The sequence below is a fragment of the Sciurus vulgaris genome (assembly GCF_902686455.1).
Source record: "Sciurus vulgaris genome assembly, chromosome: 11".
Lineage (NCBI taxonomy): Eukaryota > Metazoa > Chordata > Mammalia > Rodentia > Sciuridae > Sciurus > Sciurus vulgaris.
In genome coordinates, this window is record NC_136472.1 from 8,151,021 (window position 1) to 8,172,936 (window position 21,916).

General features: G+C 57.8%; 1 protein-coding gene across 7 annotated transcripts; it reads right to left on the minus strand.

Annotated features, from left to right (window-relative positions):
• Positions 1–389: 389 nt before the first annotated feature.
• On the minus strand, positions 390–21,825 carry PCNX3 (pecanex 3). Of its 7 annotated transcripts, none has more exons than XM_079103334.1 (35): positions 20,856–21,825; positions 20,349–20,536; positions 20,028–20,127; positions 19,883–19,922; positions 19,685–19,816; positions 18,352–19,479; positions 17,765–17,888; positions 17,504–17,679; positions 16,964–17,054; positions 16,414–16,549; positions 14,920–15,080; positions 13,507–13,660; positions 13,231–13,263; positions 12,830–13,001; positions 12,618–12,728; positions 12,233–12,324; positions 11,970–12,079; positions 11,695–11,800; positions 11,504–11,596; positions 11,226–11,376; positions 10,247–10,391; positions 9,743–9,920; positions 8,602–8,710; positions 8,353–8,482; positions 7,885–7,943; positions 7,569–7,784; positions 6,619–6,872; positions 3,404–3,634; positions 3,111–3,214; positions 2,665–2,812; positions 2,336–2,566; positions 1,980–2,254; positions 1,499–1,632; positions 1,120–1,418; positions 390–1,044 (listed from the first exon to the last, which is right to left on the minus strand). In XM_079103334.1, exons 1-35 carry the CDS (start codon positions 21,006–21,008, stop codon positions 850–852), a joined length of 6,159 nt encoding a protein of 2,052 aa, XP_078959460.1. In that variant the 5' UTR covers positions 21,009–21,825; the 3' UTR covers positions 390–849. The 7 variants fall into 7 exon arrangements, with proteins under 7 accessions (XP_078959460.1, XP_078959464.1, XP_078959461.1 ...); XM_079103338.1 differs by having other exon boundaries at positions 14,920–15,041; positions 17,504–17,682; XM_079103335.1 differs by having other exon boundaries at positions 14,920–15,062; positions 17,504–17,682.
• Between the last annotated feature and the right edge of the window lie 91 nt (positions 21,826–21,916).

Consider the following 21,916-nt stretch of genomic DNA (forward strand, 5'->3'; position numbering starts at 1 on the left):
GAGCAGGTGCTCAGGATACCACGCCCCTGCCTCTGGGTAAACGCTCTACACACGCTGTCTCGTTTATTGTTAAACACCTTACAAAGGTGTCCTCATCTCTTTAAGATTTAGAGTATCTGAGGTTCAGAGAAAGGCTATGGCCAAGATCAAGGTTATGAATGTAGGGGCCACAGGGCTGGAAATCTTTGAAGACACTGGAGTGGAAAATGGAACCACCATCAAGGGTTGAAAAGGGAACAGGATTGTGGGGAAGGGACCCAACTCATCTGGTCCCCGCAGTGGTCTGACCTCCATCTCCCACCACCCCTCAGCCCCCTTCTGTGCACATCCACCCTAACTTGGCCCCCATCGCTACCCTATACCCATTCTCAGAGAGAAGAAACTACCAATCAAAATCAAAAATAGTGTTATTAATTCTGGTGTCTCTGAAGCACGGAAAAAAAAAAAAAAAAAAGACCAAAAAAGAAGAAACAACCCTTGCCACATTTCAGGGCCTAGGTCCAGGACAAGGGGACCACCCTCGCAGGCAGTGCAAGCCCGGGACCAAGTCAGTCCTGGCCATGGGCTCAAAGCGGGACCAGCCCATGGGTTTGGCTTTTAGGGCCTGGCTGGGAAGCTGACTGCCTCAGTTTGGGGTACCCAGACCGTGGATTAGGAATGAGATCAGGGGTCAAGGTCAGAGGTCCAGGCCATTCAGTTCTGGTACTTTGGCTGAGGCAGCCAGAGGACAGGGTTCAGATGTGGGAGCCAAAGTCACTCAGTTCTGTGGTCCAACAGAGAGGACCAGAGGCAGCAGAGGAAGTCCAAGTTACTGAGTCCTAGGATGGGATCCATCGGGCGCCAGGCTGCTCAGTACTGGTGCTCCAGTAATGGCTGGGCAGCTGGACTTTCACGTTCCTCAGCAGGAACAGGCCAGTCAGCCGGGGCCTCAGTGGGCGTACCACTCTCAGGAGCACTGCTGTCCAAGCAAGGAATGTCCTGTGCTGCTCTGGGGGGTGAGGCCTCGGAGCTGACATCTGGGCTGAGGCTGAGGTCTAGAGGCACCTGGGGGAGGACAGACAGGTTGGCAGGAGCACAGAACTGAGCTTTCTGGGACCTGACTCCCCACAGGCCCTTTACCTGAGATTTGGGGGTGCCTCCTTTAGGGCTCCCTGAGGCTGGCTCTCCATCAGATCCTCCCAGACCCTTCCGACCCCCCAGGCTCCACTTTCCACTGGGCCCCTCAGAACTGAGGAGACCAGGACCAGGGAGCCTTGAGGACCGGGAACCCTCAGTGGGAGCAGGTGAGGCAGGGGGTGGGCCAGGGAGCCGAGGGGGAGGCCACTGCAGCAGAGGAGGGGGGCGTCCATCACCAGAGCTGCTCAGGGAGGGCCGCGGCCCCCAGCCAGGGCCGGGTGGGAGGGGTTGGTCACCACTGCCTGCAGGAGACAGATAAGGCAGCAGACTTCAGCTTGGTGCCGTTCTCACCCACCGAGCTGGCCCAGCCTCGCCTGCTCACCTGCTGCATTCTCAGGCGTAGGGTGTGCCAAGGGGGGGTTAGCACTGAGGGAAGTCAGGCCGCTGCCTCCACCACAATCCGAGTCATCCACGTTCCCACCGCTATTGCAGCCGGCACCGCAGCCCTTATGAAGCCTGAGGGTGGGAAGGAGAAGGGGTCAGGAAGGACAGGTTGAGGCCACAGGCCTCAAGAAACCCAACCCAGAACAAGCCAGCCAGGATCTGGGAGCCCCACATCCTCACCTCTAAGGGCCTTTGACAGAGTTTTCAATTATGCTTAAAGATGAAAGGCCACTGTCAGCTCTAGGGAGAGGGGACCCTCTGGAGAGAACTCACATGAGCTCTGGGAGGGGTCATCTTTTGGGGCTCAAGCCCTACTCTAGCACAAGACGTGGAAGGCACCTGCACCTGCGCCTGCTCCAGGGCCCCGCACAGCAGCCCTTCAGGAGGCCTCGTGGGCTGGGGTGGCAGCGAGGGCTCACCTCTCCCAGCTGCGTAGAAGCCATCGGGTGATGGCACCCAGGCTGATGGGGCCGCCCCACAGTGCTCGCAGCTGAGGGTGGCTGCCAGCCAGTGAGGTGGTGAGGGGTGACACATAGATGGGGTAGCCCAGCGGCTGGTCGCAGGAAGAATTGATCATGTTGCGGAGCGCCTGCTTGGCGTTCTGGATGCTGCCCCGCTCCGGGTTGCGGTTTCGCAGGAACACCAGTTCTTGCTGCTGCCCCGCCCACAGGCCACGCACACACTCGCGGTTCACCTGTGGGCAGCCACACAGAAGGTCAGGGATCTGGCACCAGGCAGGGGGACCTGGGCTGGGGGCAGGTAGGGCCAGCCCCACCTTGATGACTCGGAAGCTGAGGTGGCGGCGGTTGAGCATGATGATCTTGTACTCATCAGAGGCATCGTCCATGACATGGCGCAGTGCCAGCAGGGAGGGTGTGTTGCTGAGGATGGCGCTCCGCCAAGCCGGGTCACCTTCGTGTGAGATGACCAGCCGCTCCTCGTTGGCCGCGATGGCATCGTACAGGGCAGCCGGTTCCTCATATTCATCTGGGGATGTGAAGTGGTCCTGGCGGGTGGATGGGCGGGCAGGAGTGAGGGGCCCCTGCACTGGGGTGAGCCTTCACCCCCACCTGCCGGAGCAGCCTAGGCACACCATGCTCCCACCTGGTGAAGCTTGAGGGCCATGCGAACCCCAGGCGCCACCACACGGTGAAGCAGGTCCATGTCGGCAAAGACCCACTCATCACGTGGGGAGGTGATGCGAAAGTCCCCCTTGAACAGAGCGTGCAGGCCATAGAGGAAGGGCTCCAGGCTGGCCAGGGAGGAGGAACAAGGGGCACGTGTGGGGAGTGGAGCCAGGCATCTCAGGTTTCTGAGTGACCTGAGGTGAGCCCCTTCCTCACACTGAACCTTAGGCTCCCCATCTTTCCAAGGAGGCCAGTCTGTCTACGTCCCTCAGAGTGTTGAGGAACAGGTAGGGTCGTGACCGGGAATGCCTGGCTCATGTGAGACAAGCTACACCAACAGGAAGGCCCAGCGGTTTCCAGACACTGAGCTCTGCATGCATGGGTGAGAGGGGAGTAGCGGGACCAGCGGGCATGCGCACTCACCTGGCAGACATGCTATGAGAGGCTGTTCCCAGGGCCCGGCGACCCAATACACACAGGCCAAAGCACAGCGTGACCAGCGGCGAGTTCCAATCCTGGTCCACGGGCTGTGGCACAAGGAGCCCCGTCCCCAGAGCCCCACTCAGACCTGGGACTGGGAACTTGGGGTGGGGGCCAGGGCCCAGGCCAAGGGAGTCTCAGGGTAAGAAGAACCCGAACAGAAAGGGGAGAAGTGGAAGAGGGTTCAGGTCCCCAGAGGCCTGGGTAGGGCAGCCCCAGGGTAGTGGTGGCCCAACCTGGCCACGCCGGGAGGCGCAGTACTGGATCCACTCAAGGTGCACAGCACAGAAGGAAGGCAGCGAGAGGCCGGAAAGGCGAAGGTCATAGTCCTCATCCACGCTCAGTGAGAAGGTGGGGTCCGAGTCAGCATAGCCTGGCGCTCTAACAGGCCGCAGGGCAGCTGCGATACCCTCGTGGCTCAGCCAGGCCTCCAGCTTTGGAGAACGGCTCACATAGTAGATGATGCTCTGGGAGAGGAGGAGCAGGTGTTGGGGTGTGTGTGGAGGGCGGCCCGCTCTTACCCCAGCCCTGGGGGAAAACCAGGAGAAACTTCTGCCCCAGCCTGGGCTACGGAGCTCCCTAGGACACCCACCTCCTGCAGCTCAGCTCAACTCCCCAAGGCCACAAGGGCAAGTGAGCTCTGGCCCACCCCAGGTCAGGGGGAAGAGGCGGCCAGCAGGGAGTGCCCCCACTTACAGAGGGGCCCTGGAGGGTCCCACACTACAGCAGGGGCTTGTATGCAACACCTGTCACCTTGCCGTTCACCCTAGCATCTAACCCATTTGTAAGGGAAAGAGGCACTGACAGATGACAATTTTGCCCCATGTCACACAGCAGGACAGGTTAAACTGGACTTTGAAGATGCTGTGGGATCCAGATTTCAGGGCCTAGCAAGTCAGCAGAGCACCCTGGGTCACAGGTCCCTTTAAGCAGCCACAGCACGACAGTCACAGGGCCTCTTCTCAGAAAAAAAGGCAGAGGCACAAAACCTTGTGCCCAAAGTTGGAGGCTCCTGAACCCCTTGTGAAGAAGTACTGCTGATGTCTAAGTACGGGTTGGGCGAACGGCTAGGACTTTTGGAAAGCAGGTCGTTGGCCCCACAGAGATGGAGAGGCAGTGTGCCACTGGCAGCTGGCAGCCAGTGATGTTATGGGGATTCCATGTGCCACCCTGAGACGAAGTCGATGGGGTCAACGCTTTGTGTGGGGCAAGGGGTGGAGAGGGTGACGCAGTTGGCCACTAACTGAAGGTACCCTAGGCAGCAGAGTGTCCAGCACAGTCTCTATAGTGTAGCATGGAGAAGTCAAACACCTGGGCAAAATGACCAGGGCACAAGACAGAAGGAGCCAAGGCCTGACACAGTTCCCTGGCAGGGGAGGACACCTGAAGTTAATGGCTGTGTTGGGATGGGGGCTGCCTGGCTCTGGCATGTTTAGCATAGTCTGGGGAGGGCCGCGCTGTTGCTTCACCAAAAAGGGACCAGAAGAATAATGGGGTGGGGGGGGTCAGTGGTAGAGCACTTGCCTAGCATGTGTGAGGCACTGGGTTCGATTCTCAGCACCACATACAAATAAATGAATAAAATAAAGTTCTATCAACATCTAAAAAAAAAAATCTTAAAAAAATAGTGGGGCAGCTTTAGGCTCCAGCCGGCCTTCCTGACTATGTAGAGTGCCTCTACTCCCTGGGTACCACCACGCCCCCAGAAAACACAAAAAAAGAGTGCTTCAGGGACAGGGGAGGATCTGGCCAGGCACACATTAGTGCTTGGCTAACTCTGGCCAGTGACAATTGTTCTGTGACAGCCTCAGAGTGATTCTCAGGAAGAAAATGAAGACCTGAGCCCGTGATCAGCAACAGTCCCCACGTGGGCACAGTGTCTAGGAGTCATTTTGTCCTAGTGCTGCCTGGGTGCACTTCACCGCTGCACAGGCCCTGTGGCTAAGGTACCCTCTTGCTCTTGTGCCACCATCTGCAGGAACAGGTCTGAGGCCATCGCCTCAGCTGTAATGAGGCCAATCACAGTGGCTTATCCTCTCCCAAGGGTGGCTAAAGAATGTGGCAGGGTCTCAAACCACCTGGCTTGGAAGAACTACCCCTGAGTACAAGGTATGACTGCAGACAGCTTGGGGGTGCTGGTGGTTCTGGCTAAGGGTTGCACCACATCTCACACCCACTGCACTCAGTGACACCCACAGGAAGGGCGAGATGCAGAGGAGACACCAAGGGCTGGCCAAAGCTGTACAGAAAGAGCTGGGCCTGACTCAAAGGCTATTCAACTCAAAGGCTGAATAGCACGTCCCCAACACTACCTCCAGCACTGGGCCCCCCTCTGTGTGCCCTGCATGGCTGCCTCCCTGGCACCCCCAGCCTTCCAGGCTTCACCCCATGTTCTGTACAACTTTAGCAGAGCATCCCTGTGTCCTCCAGCTCCTGTGCCCAGCCTCTGAGGCAGCTGCAGCTATGGCAAGTCAGCTTCCCATGGGACAATGAACCAGGTAGGGCTCGTCTCCTCAGGCCTACTGGCTTAGGCCTGAGATCAGAGGCTTGTGGCTTTGAGTGAGGTCTCTAGGAGGCAGCAGGCTGACTTGGGCAAGGGCACAGTTCTCAAGATGGGACAGGAAGATGGATAGGACCTTGACGCTGGAGTGACCTGGGGCTGGGATTGTCCCTTTTGGACCATATCCTTTTTCTTAGAGAAAATAAGGACAGCCTCATAAACTGTTCTCCAAGAGTTGACAGGACAAAAAAAAAGAAACAAACAAACAAAAAAATGGAAATTACAGCTACTCTAACACATGACATGGGTAGGTTGTCCGCAGGGGGCAAAAGGACAGCTAGGAGGCTGGGAGCTGCTTGTGCCTATCCAAGGGGGAATCTCAGGAGGACAGGCTCCCTGACCCCCAACAAGGCACATGCCAGGGCAGATCCTAAGAGCACCTGGAGGCCTGTGATCACCCACATACCCCACTCCAGCAGTACTCTCATTCTGAACACCACGAAGCCTCCATGTTTGCCATCTCGGACCTCAATGCCAGCACTTCCCAAGGTGTAAAGTGAGCCATGACAACGAGGTAACTTTCCAGGTTTCCAGGACCCCTAGAACACCCAGTCGAGGGATCCTTCTGCATCCACAGTGCCTCACCAATCCCTACCATGCCAAATCTCCAGATCTCCGGCCTGGCTCGGAGTACCCAGGTGGAGGTAGCAAAGCCTAATGGCTGAGTTAGGCCTGGATTCAATGCCCAGCTCTGTCACTTTCCCCTAATTCTGGAACCTCAGATTCATCACTTCACCTCTGCTATCTGGTGGTGCCTCTGGGCAGCATGCTTAAATTCAGAGGCCTCTGCTTCCCTTGGATCAAGCAGGCTTCCAACATTCCACAAAACAGAACTTGTGATGCTCCTGGTCAGACAGCGTCCACCAGTAGGGATGCTGCGGCCCGCCATACCTTGACGTAGTAGGTGATGAGGATCTTGCGGAGGTCAAAGACCTGCAGCATGGAGGCGGCGTTGTTGTCGCTAATGCTGTAGCCCTCCAGCACGTACTTACTGGCTGTCACCTCCCAGGCCAGCCAGCGCTGCCCAAAGGCGGCATTGAAGGACAGGACCCGCGGCAAGTGGCCAGGCTCACAGCAGCAGCAGCCCTCGTCCTCCTCCACACCTTCAGTGATGGCCTCCACCTCACGCTGCTGGCAGTACGTGCCTGTGGGGGAGGACTGCCCGGTCAGGGTCACTAGGACAATCCTCGCCTGCCTCCCCCAGCAAGAGCCCAATATGGCACTGGAGGACTGCTGCCACTCACCCTCCACCAGGAATGCTGTGTATGCAAAGGTGACTGAATGACTGGATTAACAAGTGGGCCCCTTCCTTAATTCCCAGCAGCCATGATGAGGGGGAATGAAAGAGGAAGGGGTCTGGTCCCTCATTTATAGAGGCAAAGACACTTTTCTCAAACAGGAAAAGTGACTTGCTCAAGGTCTTGGTGCTTATGAGCTGTGCACCCTTGGGCTTCCTATGCAGTTGGCATCCAACATGTCTTCCTGCAAGCTAGAAGCAGGCTCACTCACTAGGGGCTGTGCACGGTGCCTGAATGGTCTAGCCTGAGACCACAGAGCAGGCCAGGAAAAAGTTGGCATGAGAACCCAGAGCTCTGGCCCCCAACTGTGTTGGTGGCAACCTCTGGCATCATTATGGACCCAAAGTCAGGGCACAGAGAGGGCTTGGCTGGAAAAAGACCTGTCACCTCAGAGCTTAGGTTGGGAAACCCAAACTCAGTGAGCAAGAGCTCCTTGCCTGAAGTCGCCCCAGCCAGGCTGTCCCTGCACACTATCAAACACAGTGCCTTGCCAAGACCCCAGCATGCCTGCACCCCCATTCCTAGACTCAGCCCGAGGCTCACCCCGGAACTCAAGGCCACGCAGCTGGAAGGTGACAAGGCCATTGCCAACCTCGATGAGGTGCACCAGTGCATTGAGGTAGTCGGAGGCCAGGACGAAGCAGTCACCAGGGCCGTAGTTGCCCCAGCGGCCCAGCACCAGGTCCCCACACAGCGTGTGCTGCAGTGAGCGTGTCAAGTGCTCGTAGAAGATGGAGTTGAGGTTGTTGTCATCCGCGCCTGGGCCCAGGGCAGAGAGGCAAATGGACAAAGTGACACGTAAGGAAGGGTCCTTTTAGGGGAAGCCCTGCCTGAAGCCCCTGGACAGTTGGGTACACACCAGGGTTCCGGTCCAGCTGTGTCACCAGGCGGGTGTTGGAATGATCCACACGCTTAGTGCTGTTCACAAAGAAAGCAACAGCATCAGCAAAGGTGCAGTTAGTGACTCTGGGGACAATTCTACCTGCCAAGATGTCCCTACCCAGGCTCCACCCAGGTCCTCTCCAAGTCCACACCCCTGTGCTATGAGCAGAAGCTACCCATGACGGCCCTAGAAACATTGACACAGATGAGGAGGCAAGGCTCAGGGACAGGAAGGGACTCACCCAGACCAGAGAACCAGGACTTGGGGAAACTGGGGTCTCACCCAGGCACAAATGCCGGTTTGCTCTCATGGGATCTGCTTCCACAAATGTCCCCACTGTGCCCAAGCATTCACCCACTTGCTGCTGGGCACTGTCCAGTCTGGGCTCCAAGCCCCTCTCCCTCCCTGGCCCACACACTTGCTCTTTCCACCCGTAGGACTCACTTGTAGTCGCGCTCCCAAAACTTGAGAGGTCTTGCATAGGACATGATGAAGACTGCGCTGCCCAGCAGAGGATTAAGGGGTGTGGAGAAGAGCCCTGAGAGCAGGGCCTGGACGAATAGCATAGCCGAGTCTGGGCATAAGTCAAGGAGAGGGCAGGCACGCAGGACCTCCCAGACTCCCTCCCCACTCCCTGCAGCCTGAGGCCACAGCCCTCCCTGCACACCCCACCCAGAGAGCGGGCACAGATACGCGGCACAGCGAAGGGCTGGGCAAAGGCGTGGAAGGCTGAGCCCCAGGTGATCTGCCAGGGAGCGATGTAGGTCAGCACAAAACGCAGCTTGTACAGCAGGTCCCAGAGCTGCAGGGTGGGCAAGAGGTACAAAACGTAGCATCACTCGGGTGGGTGTGCCAAGCCCCCAGACACCAGGCCTCATTCTGAACTCTGGGGCCACCCACTGGGTGCCACGTGGGTCCAACTCAGGGTTGCCTCCAGCACTTGCTCTCTAATTCTGGCTTGAGGCACCTGACACCATGAGCAACTCCTGACTGCGTTCTAAGGGTACGTTAACCATTTAATTCACATGATGACCCTGGAAGCTGCTTCAAGTTTACAGATGGTTAAGCTGAGGTTCAGAGAAGGAAGAGAAAATAAATGATCTGCTAAGGTCATGCAACTCGGTCAGTGGTGAGGCTGGGCCTGCACAGTGGTACTGAACATCAACAGGCAGTCCCAGGTCTGACCTCGGAGAAGTCAAGTTGGGAAGCCCACCATCTTGGGCCTGGCCAGAAAACAAGTGAGCATTCCTGTGAGAGAAAGGTTCAGGTCTGCAGGGATTCCAGCCACCATAACAGGCATCCTGCACAAAATGGGGAAGGATCCTTTGTTCAAAGTGACCCGTCTCAAACCCTGAGTGGGGAATCCCATGGTCTAGCAGAACATCTACATGCCCAGGTCCCAGGGCTTCTGAAACAACTCAGAATTGTTCTCCGGGGCCACAGCTGGCAGAGAGAAAGAGCTCAGGGGCTGGCTCTTGTCCAGAGGTCACGGTCAGGTCCTAATTATGCTAGCTGCTTCTGAGGAAGGTGGTTGTAGGGTTGGATAGACATGGGGTCAAATCCTGGTTGACTCAATTCCCTGGAGGACCTAAGACAAGTCATTCCACCTCTTTAAGCCTCAGCTTCCTCTCTGCAAAGAGATACAGAGGTAACCCCTTCCTTGAAGAGCCCTTGACAGAGACAACTTTCTCTCTGCAAGAAGAGACAGCAGTAACCTCTTCCTTGAAGAGCCAAAAGCAGAGGTGATCTGGAGAGGCAGGTGACAGGCCCCAGGGACATTCTCCCACAATCCCAGTGAAAGAGTTCTAAGCCACAGTCCCTGCCCCCTGCTCACTTTGCTGCAGAGCAGGGACATGAGGAAGTAGTCCAGCAGAAAGCCCTGGGAGAGGCGTGGGTAGTCGAAGTGGAAGAGCAGGACGGTGAAGGCCAAGGTCAGGTACTGCTGGGGTGGGCAGCAAAAGGCCGAGCGCAACAACTTCAGCCCAGCCACAGTCATCAGCAGTGCCCGGCAGCTGTGGGAAAGTTCAGCAGGGCTTAGGAGGAAGTGGGTGCACGTGCCCCATCTCTCACCTGCCCTGGCCTGAGAGTAACCTTGGGCCTTAGCTCTCCCTAGTGAGCTAGCCTCTGTTCTCTTGGACTGGTAACTCTCAGGCTTGTCCCTCTTGTGAGGGTAAAGCGGACACATTTGCTTCGACACATAGTGTACCAAGAACTGGGGCACCCCCTTTGGCTTGCTGGGCAATCTTGGGCCCCACCCATTACCCATTCACTCTCTGGGCTTCAGTTTCCCCAATGGGAGTCAAGTGGGAAGGTAGGGGGTAGGCACAGTAGTCCTCACTAGAGGCAGAACTTGTCCGAGTGGCTGGCGACCGTGTGGGCATCCACTGTGAGAGCATTGAGCACCACGGCAGGGTAGATGAGGTACTTCTCAACACACTGCAGGCCAGCATACAGCTTCTCAAACCACATCACCTGGGCAGCACCTGCAACGAGGAAGTGGAGCTATGGGCCAGCACCTGGCCCCACATATCCCCTCTTCCCTGGGGTCCAGAAGATGAGCCACAGCAAGACTGGAGAAAACCAAGGAGAGTGGGCAAACCAGGGGCTGTGTGTCCTGAATCCCTGGAGGCTTCAGCAGGACAGGGAGGGACTGATCTTTGGCAGTTCAAATGACAGTGACGAGCCCCAGGCACAGCCAGAGCTCTACATACCACTGGGCACATCCCTGGCTTAGGGCTAGTGCTTTGTCCTGTTCGGCTGTCTATGGAAACAAGGCTAATGAAACTTTCAGGTACTCACTAGGGATGGAAAAGGGGTGACCCCAAGCCACAGGCCCTTCTGAGGGGCCAAGCTCCCTGATTCATGCTGCTGGAAGCAACAGAGGGATGCTGCCCAGCGGACCTTCCATTGTGTAAGAAAAACGAGAAGTGTGACCTTCGTTATCACAAATCAAAATGACTAGACACAGCCCAGCAACAATGTACCAGATGGCTCTAGTCTACTGGAAACCAGTGTGCAATTCTGGACAAGAGATCCCTTTAGGGTCCTGGAATGCTACTTTTCCCATCTCCTCAGAGACAAGGAAGGCAGAAAGAGGGAGGCACACGTGGGCTGAGAGCACAGCGGGCCCATGCCAGGGCATGGTTAGAAGAGTGGGCACAAGAGAGCAGGGATGGGTGGCAGGGTCAGGGTGGAGAGGGCAGCATAGGCAGAGGCTGCCCCCTACTGGCACCCTGAGCCAAGAAGACCAAGACTCCCACCCGGCCAGCTCCAGCGCTCCAGCCTGAGGGTGGTGGCCAGGCAACCAGAGCGCTCACCGCGCACTTCATACTGGCTGTACTCCAGTGGCTTCAGCACTGGCTGTGAGAGGCAGAACCAGGGCAGCTGTTTGCGCAGCTGTGGCAGCAGGTAGTGTGTGAAGAAGCCCACGGCCCCGGCCAGCGCGTACAACACGAAACCCAGCACCGACTGCAGAGGGAGAGACCAGAGGATCGCTCAGGGGCTCAGCCCACCAGGCCAGGTGGGGGCTGCTCGGGGCCTCAGGTCCTGTAGGCTCCTGCCAAGACCCAAGGAGGGCGAACTGAGCCACACGAACCTTCAGGGCAATGAAGACAGTGCTGGCGCTGATGGCGAAGGTGAGTACTGCGATCACCACACACATCACCAGGTCGGAATGCAGGACCTCGCGCTGCAAGGTGGGGAAGCTCACTGCCACAGCCGGGGCCTGCAACCCAGCCCCGGCCCCCACCGCTTCTCCACCACAGCCCCACGCTCCCGGCCCCTCACCACAGACTGGCGCATCTTGTCTGGTAGTGGGTCTGGGGGCTCAGCCCGGGCCGTCTCCAGGCTCCGCTCCTCTAGCTCAGGGAAGAGCTTGCTCCGTACCAGGGACCTGGGGGGAGAAAGAGTCAGGGGCTGCTGCCTTTCCTCGCACGGGCCCCCAGAGCCACAGGAGACCAGGATCCATGTGGTTCAGGCGTGTGAGCGGATCCCCAGACCCACAGATGAACATGCCCACAGAGCACACACACGAGTGCATGGACAGGCACTGCAGCACCCACCAGAGCACAGTGGGGTCGCTGCTCTGCCGGCTCAGGTGGTAGGACAGTGCCACCAGGAGGCCACAGAAGACTGAGAAGAGGACAGGGACGTGCTGCTCCGGCCAAGGAGTCTGGGGAGAGAAGCACACTGGTCAGGAAAGGTGAGGGTAGCAGGGAGCCAGGGGGTACCACCAGTTGAGAAGCCACCGCTGAGCCCAATCCATGGCCCTGTCCCAACAACCCCACAGACTCCAGCATGCCCCCCACCCTGTAGGCCATCTTACCTTGATGGCCCCGAGGCAGAAGCCGTAGAGAAGGGCAGCAGCCAGAAGACTGCGGGCAAGACTGAAGACTGCAGTGAGAGGACTGGTGGCAGCTGTGTGGCACGGAGGAATCGTTAAACCCAGCCCTTACGTGTACCTCACCCCTGCCCCACCGTCCAGCTCCCAGCAGCTGAGCTCCTAGGACATCACCCCAGCCCACTAAGGGGCTTCAGAACTTGTAGCATTCTCAAGTCGAGACCACAGGCTGGAGGAAGGAAGGGGTCCGTACTGTGTCGGAGGTCTAAATGAGGAATGGATCAGCGAGGGCTGGAGCCACAGACCCAATCCATAGGCCTTCTAGGGCCGGATGCCACCTCCACCCCCAAGTCACCTGCGGGCATCATACCTGTACCCCCAAAGCCATGCATATCGATCTGCTCCAGCAGGTACATGAGGCAGGTGTTGACCTGGGGCAGAAGGCCCAGGAGGAAGACGAAAGGGAAGCATAAGGTGAACACTGCCCGGGAGAAAATGAGGACTGGTCAGTCTGCTGGCCCTGCCTCAGCCCACCCTCCCGGGCTTACTCTCCCAGGCCACCTCTGTCCTGCCAGGTCTCACCAGTGGCCACATCTCGGGCACAGAAGAAGAAAGAAGCAGAGAAGAGTGTGAGGCCGTAGAGGGAGACGGGCGGGAAGGGCTGTGCTGAACCCAGGGCATCCAGCAGCCAGATGAGTAGACAGCAGATGCAGAAGTAGACGGGCCGGCTGTATGCGATCACCCAGTTGTGGCCCTGGGGAGTCAGCCTGTGAGGAGCTGCCCTTCCTTGTTGATCACCCAAGAGGCATGTGGACATGCCCACATGCTCCAGGGCTGGCCCTGGGTCCAAGCTAGAGAGTTGGGCAGGGTGGAGGCAATGGGGCTGGTGAGGGAGCCCTGTCTCTCCCCCTGTGAACTCCTCCCACCTGGCTTCAGCCCCTCCCAGGGCCTCCTGGCGAGAGGCGCTACTCATGGGTACTCACATGCATGGGAGATGCTGCGTCAGGCTGCACGCTCTGCAAGAGACAGGACTATGTTGGCAACAAAGGCCAGTGCCCGCAGGAGCATGAGACCCTGGGATCAGGGCAGGACCCTCAAGTGTCCTGAGCCTCGGGGTTCTCAACTATCAGACGGGTGGTTGGCTATGAAGCACCTTAAACATCGTATCTGCTTCCTAGCTCACAGCCCTCAGACCTAGAGTAGTGGGAAGGGGAAGACTAAGGAGAGTCGGGGGGAAGACACATGAAGCCAGGCCTGACCTTGAGCAGCGAGTACTGACAGGAGGCGATGACCAGGCAGAACTGGAAGACCCAGATGTCAGTAAAGAAGCCCTTCAGCAGCAACAAGTAGCCCAGGAAAGCAACCAGGCTGCTTAGCCCAACGCCGAAGATGTTCTCCACGACTCCCCGCGTCCTGCAGAGACAGGTGAGTAAAGGCGTGGCCCTTTTGCCTCAGAAGGGAGGTTCTGTCCTAAAGGACCATCTCCAGGTGTCTGGCTGGGCCAGCTTCTTGGCCTGTGAAAATTCAAATCTACAATCTCCCAGGGGGAGCCCAGGATGCAGCTACTCCAGGAAGCCATCCTGCTGCTGCCCCACATCCCAATCTTTACCCTTCTAGATCCCGAGGACTTCTGGTGCCAACACTCCTGAGGCCTCCCCATCTCCAGCTCATGCTCAGCTGAGCTAGGCACATCATATCAGGCATGCCATGATAAACACAGGCAGTACCCACAAGCACCCAGTCACAGTGCCAGGTGAAAGCCCAATGGACAGGAAGCCAGGGTGTGGGTTCTAAGCCCAAGTGCTCTATAGCAGGCAACAAAAATCACCTGACTGGTCTATTTGACTTTTTGGGTCTCAATTTCCCCTCTGAAAATTGGGAAAGGTGAGGCAAATGGTTTGTGAGCTTTTTAGGTTATAGCAGTTCATTTTAATATCAAATCAAAAACAGAAGCAAAAAATAAATAAATAAATAACAGACTGCCAGGCATGGTGGCATATGCCTGTAATCCCAGCTACTCAGGAGGCTGAGGCAAGAGGATCAAGGCCAGCCTCAGCAACTTGGCAAGACCCTGTCTCAAAATGAAAAATAAGAAGGGCAGGGGATATAGCTCAGTGGTAGAGTGCACCTGGTATTGCAAAAACAACAAAATCAGATGATGTGCAGGTGTGATGGTGCACGCCTGCAATCCCAGTCACTTTGGGAGACTGAGAAAGGAGGATCGCAAGGTCAAGGTTGGCCTCAGTCACTTAAGGACCTAAGCAACTTAGTGAGACCCTATCTCAAAATAAAAAATAAAAAGAGCTGGGGATGTGGCTCTGGGGCTCAGTGGTTAGGTGCCCCTGGGTTCAATCCCTGGTACCTAAAAAAAAGAGCTGGGGATGAGGCTCAATGGTAAAGTACCCCGGGTTAAATACACAGGACCAAAAAAACAAAACAAAAACCAGACTGAATTGTCTGTCTGAAGTAGAGGAAGCTGGTGTTACCACAGAGCCTGTCCCACCCTGACTCCCCACCACTTGGCCACCCCTCTGTACCCAAGGAACCTAAAGAAATACCACTGCTTTCAAGGGCACAATCAGGTTTTCTAAAGTCATGACTGTCTTCACTGTCATGAAGTCCAGGGTCCTGGAACTTTCTGGGGACTAGGGCCAAGGCAGATAGGCACTCACCGGTCCAGCAGAGCCAGCAGGGCAAGCCGCTCATAGCGCACAGAGGTCCAGCGGCCAGGAAAGAGCCAGTACTTGTAGCTGTGCTGGGCACGGGGTGGTGCCTCCTCCATCAGTGTCTGCTCCTGGGATTCGTGCAGGGAGTCCTGGTCCAGCAGGTCAAACTGCAGTCCCCACAGCCGCGGCCATCAGCCCCGCCACCCCTGCCGTGGTCTACAACACCATTCCCGCCCTAGCACACTAGCCCGGCTGACCCTTTCCATCTAGTGGCCCCATGATCTGCCCAGTCCCTCCATCGCAAGGGCTGTTCCTTGCTCCAAGTTCCCAGGCCAATGGCTCCTAGGGGCTCAATGGTTACAGGAGCTACCAGGCAGCAGAGTTACAGAATCCCAGATCTGTCTTCCTGCCTCAGGCAGAATCTCCTGTCTCATTCAGGCTCAAGGTAATCTGCCTTGTCCTTCAGGATGTGACACAAATGCTACGTCTTCCCAGATGGAGCCATCACTGACACTGGAACCACCCCACCTACACAAGTACCCAGCCCTGAGAAGAGGCCTGGATGCCCATGTAGATGCTGGGAGAACCTGGGCAAGTTACTGCACCTCTTTGGGCTTGTTGTGCCCTTCACTGAAGCACTCAGGGGGCACAGTTATGGACCTGGCCCTGTGCTGGCCTCTGAGGATACCACGGAGAGGCAGAGATATACACCCCTGCCCGAGGAGGCAGCCATCAGCTAGACAGCAAGGACAATGCTACCAATTCCATACAATGGTGAAAAACAATAATGAATCAGGAAAAGGCTGCTTGGTGACTCCTAATACTGCTCAGGATCTATCTGTGGCTTTGACTGTAAAACGTATACACAAACACTTTCAGGATTATTTTCTCAACTCTGAGGTACTCTTTTGTTTTTACAGACAAGGTCTCACTATGTTGCCTAGCTGGCCTCAAACTCCTGGGCTCAAGTGATCCTCCTGCCTCAGCCTCCCAAGTCGCTGGGAGTACAGGTGAAACTATGCTTCACGCACTCTTAATACTTCTGGTAGCACTACACTGACTGCATTAATCACTGTTCAGATTAGAATAGCGAAAAGAGAATTCTACCGATAAATACACTGAGAGGAAAACCGTCAGAAAAGAATACACCAAGCAATCACACGTGTAGAGTCAGGCACAGGGAAGAGTGTGGTCACCATTTGGCAAGTATTATTGTGAGCACTCATTGTCCCTGTTAACTGTGGATCCCTCCAGGATTAGGAAAGTACTCCAGACACATTAACAGAATAAGCAAATGTACAATTTCCCGAGTCATTCGGCTTCAGACCTGTGCCTCCTCAGCGTGCCATGAAAGATCAGAAGAGATACAGTAGAGTCCCTGAACTCTTCCTCAGAGCAGCCTGTCCCTCCTGCCATCTGGGCAAGCTCTCTGCTAAGGCCAGCCTCAGTGATCTGCTCACCCCCACAAACTCCCTGCACAGCTCCTCCCTAGGTGCTCACCTCGGGGATCTCCAGCGGCACCCGGCGCACCTGCATACCCTGAAGAACCACCGGCCTCGGCTGTAGCAGGTTCAGGCCTCCTGTTGCCTCAGGAACATCAGCTGAGTGGAAGCTGGAGGAATGTGAGTGGCGGTCCCTGTGGGTACAGCAGCCATGAGGATCGAAGCCAAGAGCAAGCCCTGGGGTCGGGTGGGTCTGCCTATTCCATAACTGGAAACCCAAGGGACAGAGGTGCACCAGGCTCAGGATGAGGCAGGTGACAAAAGTGCTCCCCTCCCAGATCCTGGCTCACACACATTGTCAAAACTGCACTTTCTTCCCCTCTTCCCTGGGCCCTGAGCGACCTGGAAGCATCCTGTTTGGAAGTGCCCAAGAGCCAGGGTCCTAGGACCCTGTAGATCTGTCCTTCACTGCTCCCCGTACTCCTCTCCTCCCAGGGAGTTGCCACTGCTCCTGTCCCAGCCCAGCAAAGGGAGAAAGAACTCCAGGCTTAGGATGCTCCTCAGAAGTGTAGCACACCAGGTCAGCGTAGCGCATCCTGGAGACTCACCATGTTCCATTAGCCGCCTGCTCCCCCTGCTGCCCCACGGGATTCTCATAGCCACCTCCAGCCAGGCCAAAGGTATAGGAACGTCGCACTCCTGAGAGGAAGGTGTGGGAGATGAGGCAGCGAGTCAGGGACAGGAATGCCAAAGCCTGACCCACAAGGACACCAAGGCCATCAAGTAAGGAAGACCCTGTGATGTGCTCTTGGCATGTCAACCCAGCCCCCAGGGATAAAAACCTAAACCAAAAGGGCCTGCAAGTCAAAAGCCTGGGCCTGTGGTCGGCCCACCCTGGGTTTGGATCTCTGTCCTACCAACTGCTCAGCCTGTGACCTCTAGTGTGTCCTAGTTTCCCATCAGCAAGGGAAGAGCAAGGATGACAAGGACAATCATACCGCAGAGGGGCTGTGAGGATGGAGCAAGGGAACACAGGCAAAGCACTTGCCATGGGGCTGAACGGGCAGCTGAGTGACAGCGCCATTGTCGAGAGAATGAAGACTCCACCAGGAGGGCAAAACGGGCTGGGCGGCTGGGGAAGGGCTCACCACTCTCGTCGTAGAAATAGTGCACAGCGCCCTCGGAGGTGTCATCAAAGGTACAGGCTTCGTGCACGTTGGTGCCAGCCCGGGTCAGCAGCAGTGAAGAGGCGAAGTGCAGGGCAGAGGGCAGTGTCAGCGCCCGGGAGTGGGAGGCTGCACGCCCCCGCTGAGCCTCCTGCAGGCTGCTAGGGAGAAGGAAGCCCTCGGTCAGCACCATCACAGCCAGCTGGCCCCCTCTGCCCTGCAGCCCAGGTGGCAGATGCTCACCTGGGTGGCGAGCCCATGACAGAGGCCGGAGGGGTGGGGTTGCTGCCCGCATTGTGGCGCCTCCGGATTGCCTGGGTCCGCCTCACACTGCTGGAGCGGTCTCGCTTGCCTGTCTCTTCAGCCGCTGTCCGGAGAGAGGCCCAAGCATAAGTGACAGAGGCTTGACCAGAGCTAGGGGAGTGATGTGGGGCAGATGCTCTAACATGGTGCTAAAGGTCAGACCTAGTCCAACAACGCTCTGGCTCTGGAGCCCAGCCAGGTCACCTAGCCATTCATGCCTCGGTTTCCTCATTTAGAAATAAGGACGACACTGATCTGCCCTGCCCCACTGGTGGCCAGGATGAAGCGTGGATGATGAGTCTCCTCGGGGAGTAGAGGCCCAGGTGCTAACCACAGGACTTGGAGCAGGTGGCTGGGCCCTGCTGACCCAAGAGGTCTGGCACACATGATCACTCAATCACTGGTCCACATCCATCTGCTGCCGGAGAGGAGGCAGAGCTGATGCTGACCAGGTCCACTCCAGCCCCCCTTGCCCAAACACACCCCTCAGCTCCCCTCCCTCCCCCTGCCCCCAAGCCAGCACTCACCTCCCCCAACTGCACCCTCCTCAGGCAGCTCCCCCCGCCAGCCCGGCTGGTTGGCAGCAGGGCCGCTGCGGGCCTCAGCAGGCAGCACAGCAGGATCCCCAGCAGCCAGCTCCACTCCCACCTGGGCCTCCAGCTCAGCCTTGCAGCCGGCCAGGGGAGCCCTTAGGACGTCACCCCCTGCCCCATCCATGCTTAGCACACGTGCGTGTGTTTTGGCGCTGGCTGTACTGGGCGTCCGCTGGGTCCCATAGGGCCTCTTGGGGGGCACAGCAGTCCCCTCCTCAGCTCCATGAGGGGCCCGCCGCTTCCGAGGCCCCCCTGCTGCACCCTGGGAGCTCTCAGGGGAGTAGCAAGAAGTAGACGAGGAGCTGTCAGTACTGTAGCGGCGCTGTGATCGGAGACTGGAGGCCGGGCTCAGTTCGCTGCCCTCGCTGGTGTCCTCATCCTCGAAGAAGCCCCCGCCCTCAAGGAGGGGCCGTCGAGGAGCACGGCCAGGTGGAGAGTGTCTTCGCATGGGTGGCCGCCGTTTGCTAGGCCGAAGTAGGGCCAAGTCCTTAGGCCGTACAACCAGGAGTGGCTCAGCTGGGCCCGGTGGTGTCCCTGCTCCAATGACTGTGTCAAAGGAACGTAGTGTGTCATCTGAGGGGACGCCAGCATCAGGTGAGGCAGGCAGCTCGGCCTCGGAAGGAGGATCTGTGTCGCTGCCCTCAGGGGCGTGTCCACCAGGGGGGCTGTCCAGGTGCGTCGAGTTGGTCTTCTCGCTCTTGAAGCTGCTCAAAGTTTCCCTGTCAGTGCCGCTGAAGCAGGAATCCGATGAGCCCGCTTTCTGGGGTGTGGGCTCACCTGAGCCCCGCCGGTCCAGGGGCTGGTAGCCACTGGTTCCTCGGTGTTGTTCCCGTCGACTGCTGGTCCTTACCAGGGCCCGGTCGGGCCGCGCCAGGGTCAGAAAACTCTTGCTCAGTTCCTGGCTGAGGCTCCCCTTCAGTAGGGGGCTCATGGGGGTGTCAGCCACACTGCTCCCTCCCCAGGGAGCGCCACCTCCAGCCAGGGGAGAGCGTTCTGAAGAGTCTGTGCTGGGGAGAGAGGGGTCTGGGGCAGCTCCTGGGGGAGTCTGGGGAAGGTCTCCAACTGTAAGAAAAAGCGTATGCTGTAAACAAACTAACAGCTGAGGGAGCTTCAAACTCTGCTTCCCTGAGGGCCCAGCTGGGACAGGAATGCCGAGGAGACCCCATCCAAGCACAAAGGGAACTCCACGATGGGGCAAAACTCAGGTAAGGCAAAGGCGAGACAGCCAGTCTTCCCTCCGAGCCTCTGCCCCGCGGTGCCCACTCACTCAGTTTCTCCTGTGAGCTGAGCTTCAACATCTCTCGATCGGCGGAGGTCACGATCACGTTGTTGCTGCCCTGCTCCCGTACCAGCTCCTTGATGTCTGCAACCCATGGCACCAGAGGCATCAAGCAGGACCCTGAAGCAGCCACAGGTCATCCCATTCCACACTACCATGTTCCAGCCCCGCACAACAGTCACTTACCCCTGAGGGGTCCAGAGTCCTCCATTCGGGGCAGCAATTCCTAAGCAGAGGAAGAGGCACAAAGGAACAACAGCTCAAGACCTGCCACAACAGAGACTGGCTCCTGGGAGAGAAGCGGGAGAAGCCAAGGGCTGTTGCCACTCACCGAGACCTGGTTGAAACCAAACACGGAATGCTGAGAACTGCAGCGAACCGGGGGTGTGGAACTCACTTTCCGAAACACTGTCATCTCCACACCGGGGTCCCTGGAGGTGGAAAGAAGCAGACTGGAGCTAAACTCCTCTAAGAAGCACTTCTCACGAGCTCATCACTCTTCCCTCGTAAACGCCCTTTTACAATTCCCAGAATGACTTCAGGACAAGAGCTAGCATTCACTCAGGGAGCCAATGTTCAGTCCCTCTGCCCTGAGGCTCTGGCCTAGACAGCACAGACCCTCAATCCCCATCATCGTCCCTGTCCCATCCACCTGGGCAAACTGCTGTCCCCCTGGGCAGGCTCTTCTTCCTGCTCCCCCATGGTCGAGTTGCGCTTCTCCACAATCTCTCCCTGGTCGAACATGGCGTGCAGTCGATAGTTCACAGTCTTGATGGTAGCGAAGATGACAGCCACCACGAGACAGTACACACCAGCCACCATCAAGCTGGGGGGCAGGACCTGGAGGTGGCAGCAAGTCAAATCCCTTCTCATATAGCCCTGCCCCTCTGGGGTGTACCTGCTACCACTGCCATAATTAGGATTTACAAATTCAGGAAAAGATTTATCGCCCCTCCATGTAGCCAGTACTGAGAACTAGAGAGACCAAATGAGAGTCTCAAGGTCACCCGACCCACGAAAAGGAAGATTTGGCCTCTCCACCGCACACACCCAAACTGCAGGGTCCACCATCCTAGGAACGCCCGCCCAGGCTGCCTGCCTTCCATGACATCCTATCCCTTTTCGCAGCATGAGTTAACAGGTGGCAGGAACATCTCACCATGTACAGCAAGAAGGGAAAGGTGAGCAGGAAGATCCAGACATAGAGGTGGAAGCAGTTGGAGAAGGTGCTCTGATGCGGGTCGAAGAACCAACCGCCGGTGAGCGAGGCCCACACCCCCTGGCGCAGGATCTGCAACACCTGAGACCCCATGGCCCCGCCGCTGCTGCGCGCGCCCCCCTGCCGGGACCCTCATGGGGGCGGCCCCCGGTCCATGCCCCGCCTGGCGCCCGAGGGCCCCGGGGCTCGGCCTCGCGCTCACGCCATGGCCTCCCCAGAGGGGGAGGGGATCGGCGGGGCTAGGGTGCGGGCAGGGGGCGGGGCCGGCCGGGGCAGTCAGCGGTGTGCGGCCCGGGCGCGGGGGTGGGGCTGCATCAGGGGCGGGGTCTGGGCTCCCACCCCTGGCCCAGAATTGCTTCCAGGTGCCGAACCAGCAGGCAAGCGCGGGGCACGGATCGGGCACCCCTCGGCGGCATCCAGAGGTGGGCGTGGGGTGGGTGCTCCCAGAGTGCAGGCGACGGCTCCCTTGGCTCCCGACCGAGGAAAAGCCCGGGACTCTGAAGTCCACTTCCGGGGTCGTAGGTCACTCGCTTGGGGACGTGCGTTCGCCCCGCTTCTGCCGGTGCCGGCCCAACGGGAAGGCCGGAAGAAGGAGCCGCGAGCCGCCAGCCTGCAGTGGCGCATGCGCCCGGTAGACCCAGTTAGGACCCGGAAAAGGAAAAGCTGAAGGCATGAGTGCGCAAGCGCAGAAAGCTGGTCGAATTGACAGGACGCGGAGGTGCCCTTTGGGCGTGCGCGCAGAGCAGAATTAAAGAGTTAAAAAAAAAAAAGTGAGCGCGCATGCGCACGCTCGGAAGGGGAAAAGCTGGAGGGGACTACTAGGCGGAACCGAAGGGATAGTATGAGTAGCCAATAGGTGACGGTGGAGTAATTGGCGCAAAGCTCTTCCAGTGAATTACAGGAGGCGGGGAAAAGATGGAGGCGTGGTCTCCTGAGGACTACTGCTGAGAGTTCTGCGCTACCGGATCACGCCCTTCTTACGCCTGCCTCTTTTACTGCTA

Excerpts from the sequence above, each read along its gene's own strand:
- PCNX3 (XM_079103333.1), bottom strand. The coding sequence starts at position 21,008 with ATGGGGTCTCAGGTGTTGCAGATCCTGCGCCAGGGGGTGTGGGCCTCG. Across the intron at positions 12,729-12,829 it reads TGCCCGAGATGTGGCCACTG|TGTTCACCTTATGCTTCCCT; the intron begins GTGAGACCTGGC and ends TCTCCCGGGCAG. Across the intron at positions 12,325-12,617 it reads GCATGGCTTTGGGGGTACAG|CTGCCACCAGTCCTCTCACT; the intron begins GTATGATGCCCG and ends CGTGCCACACAG.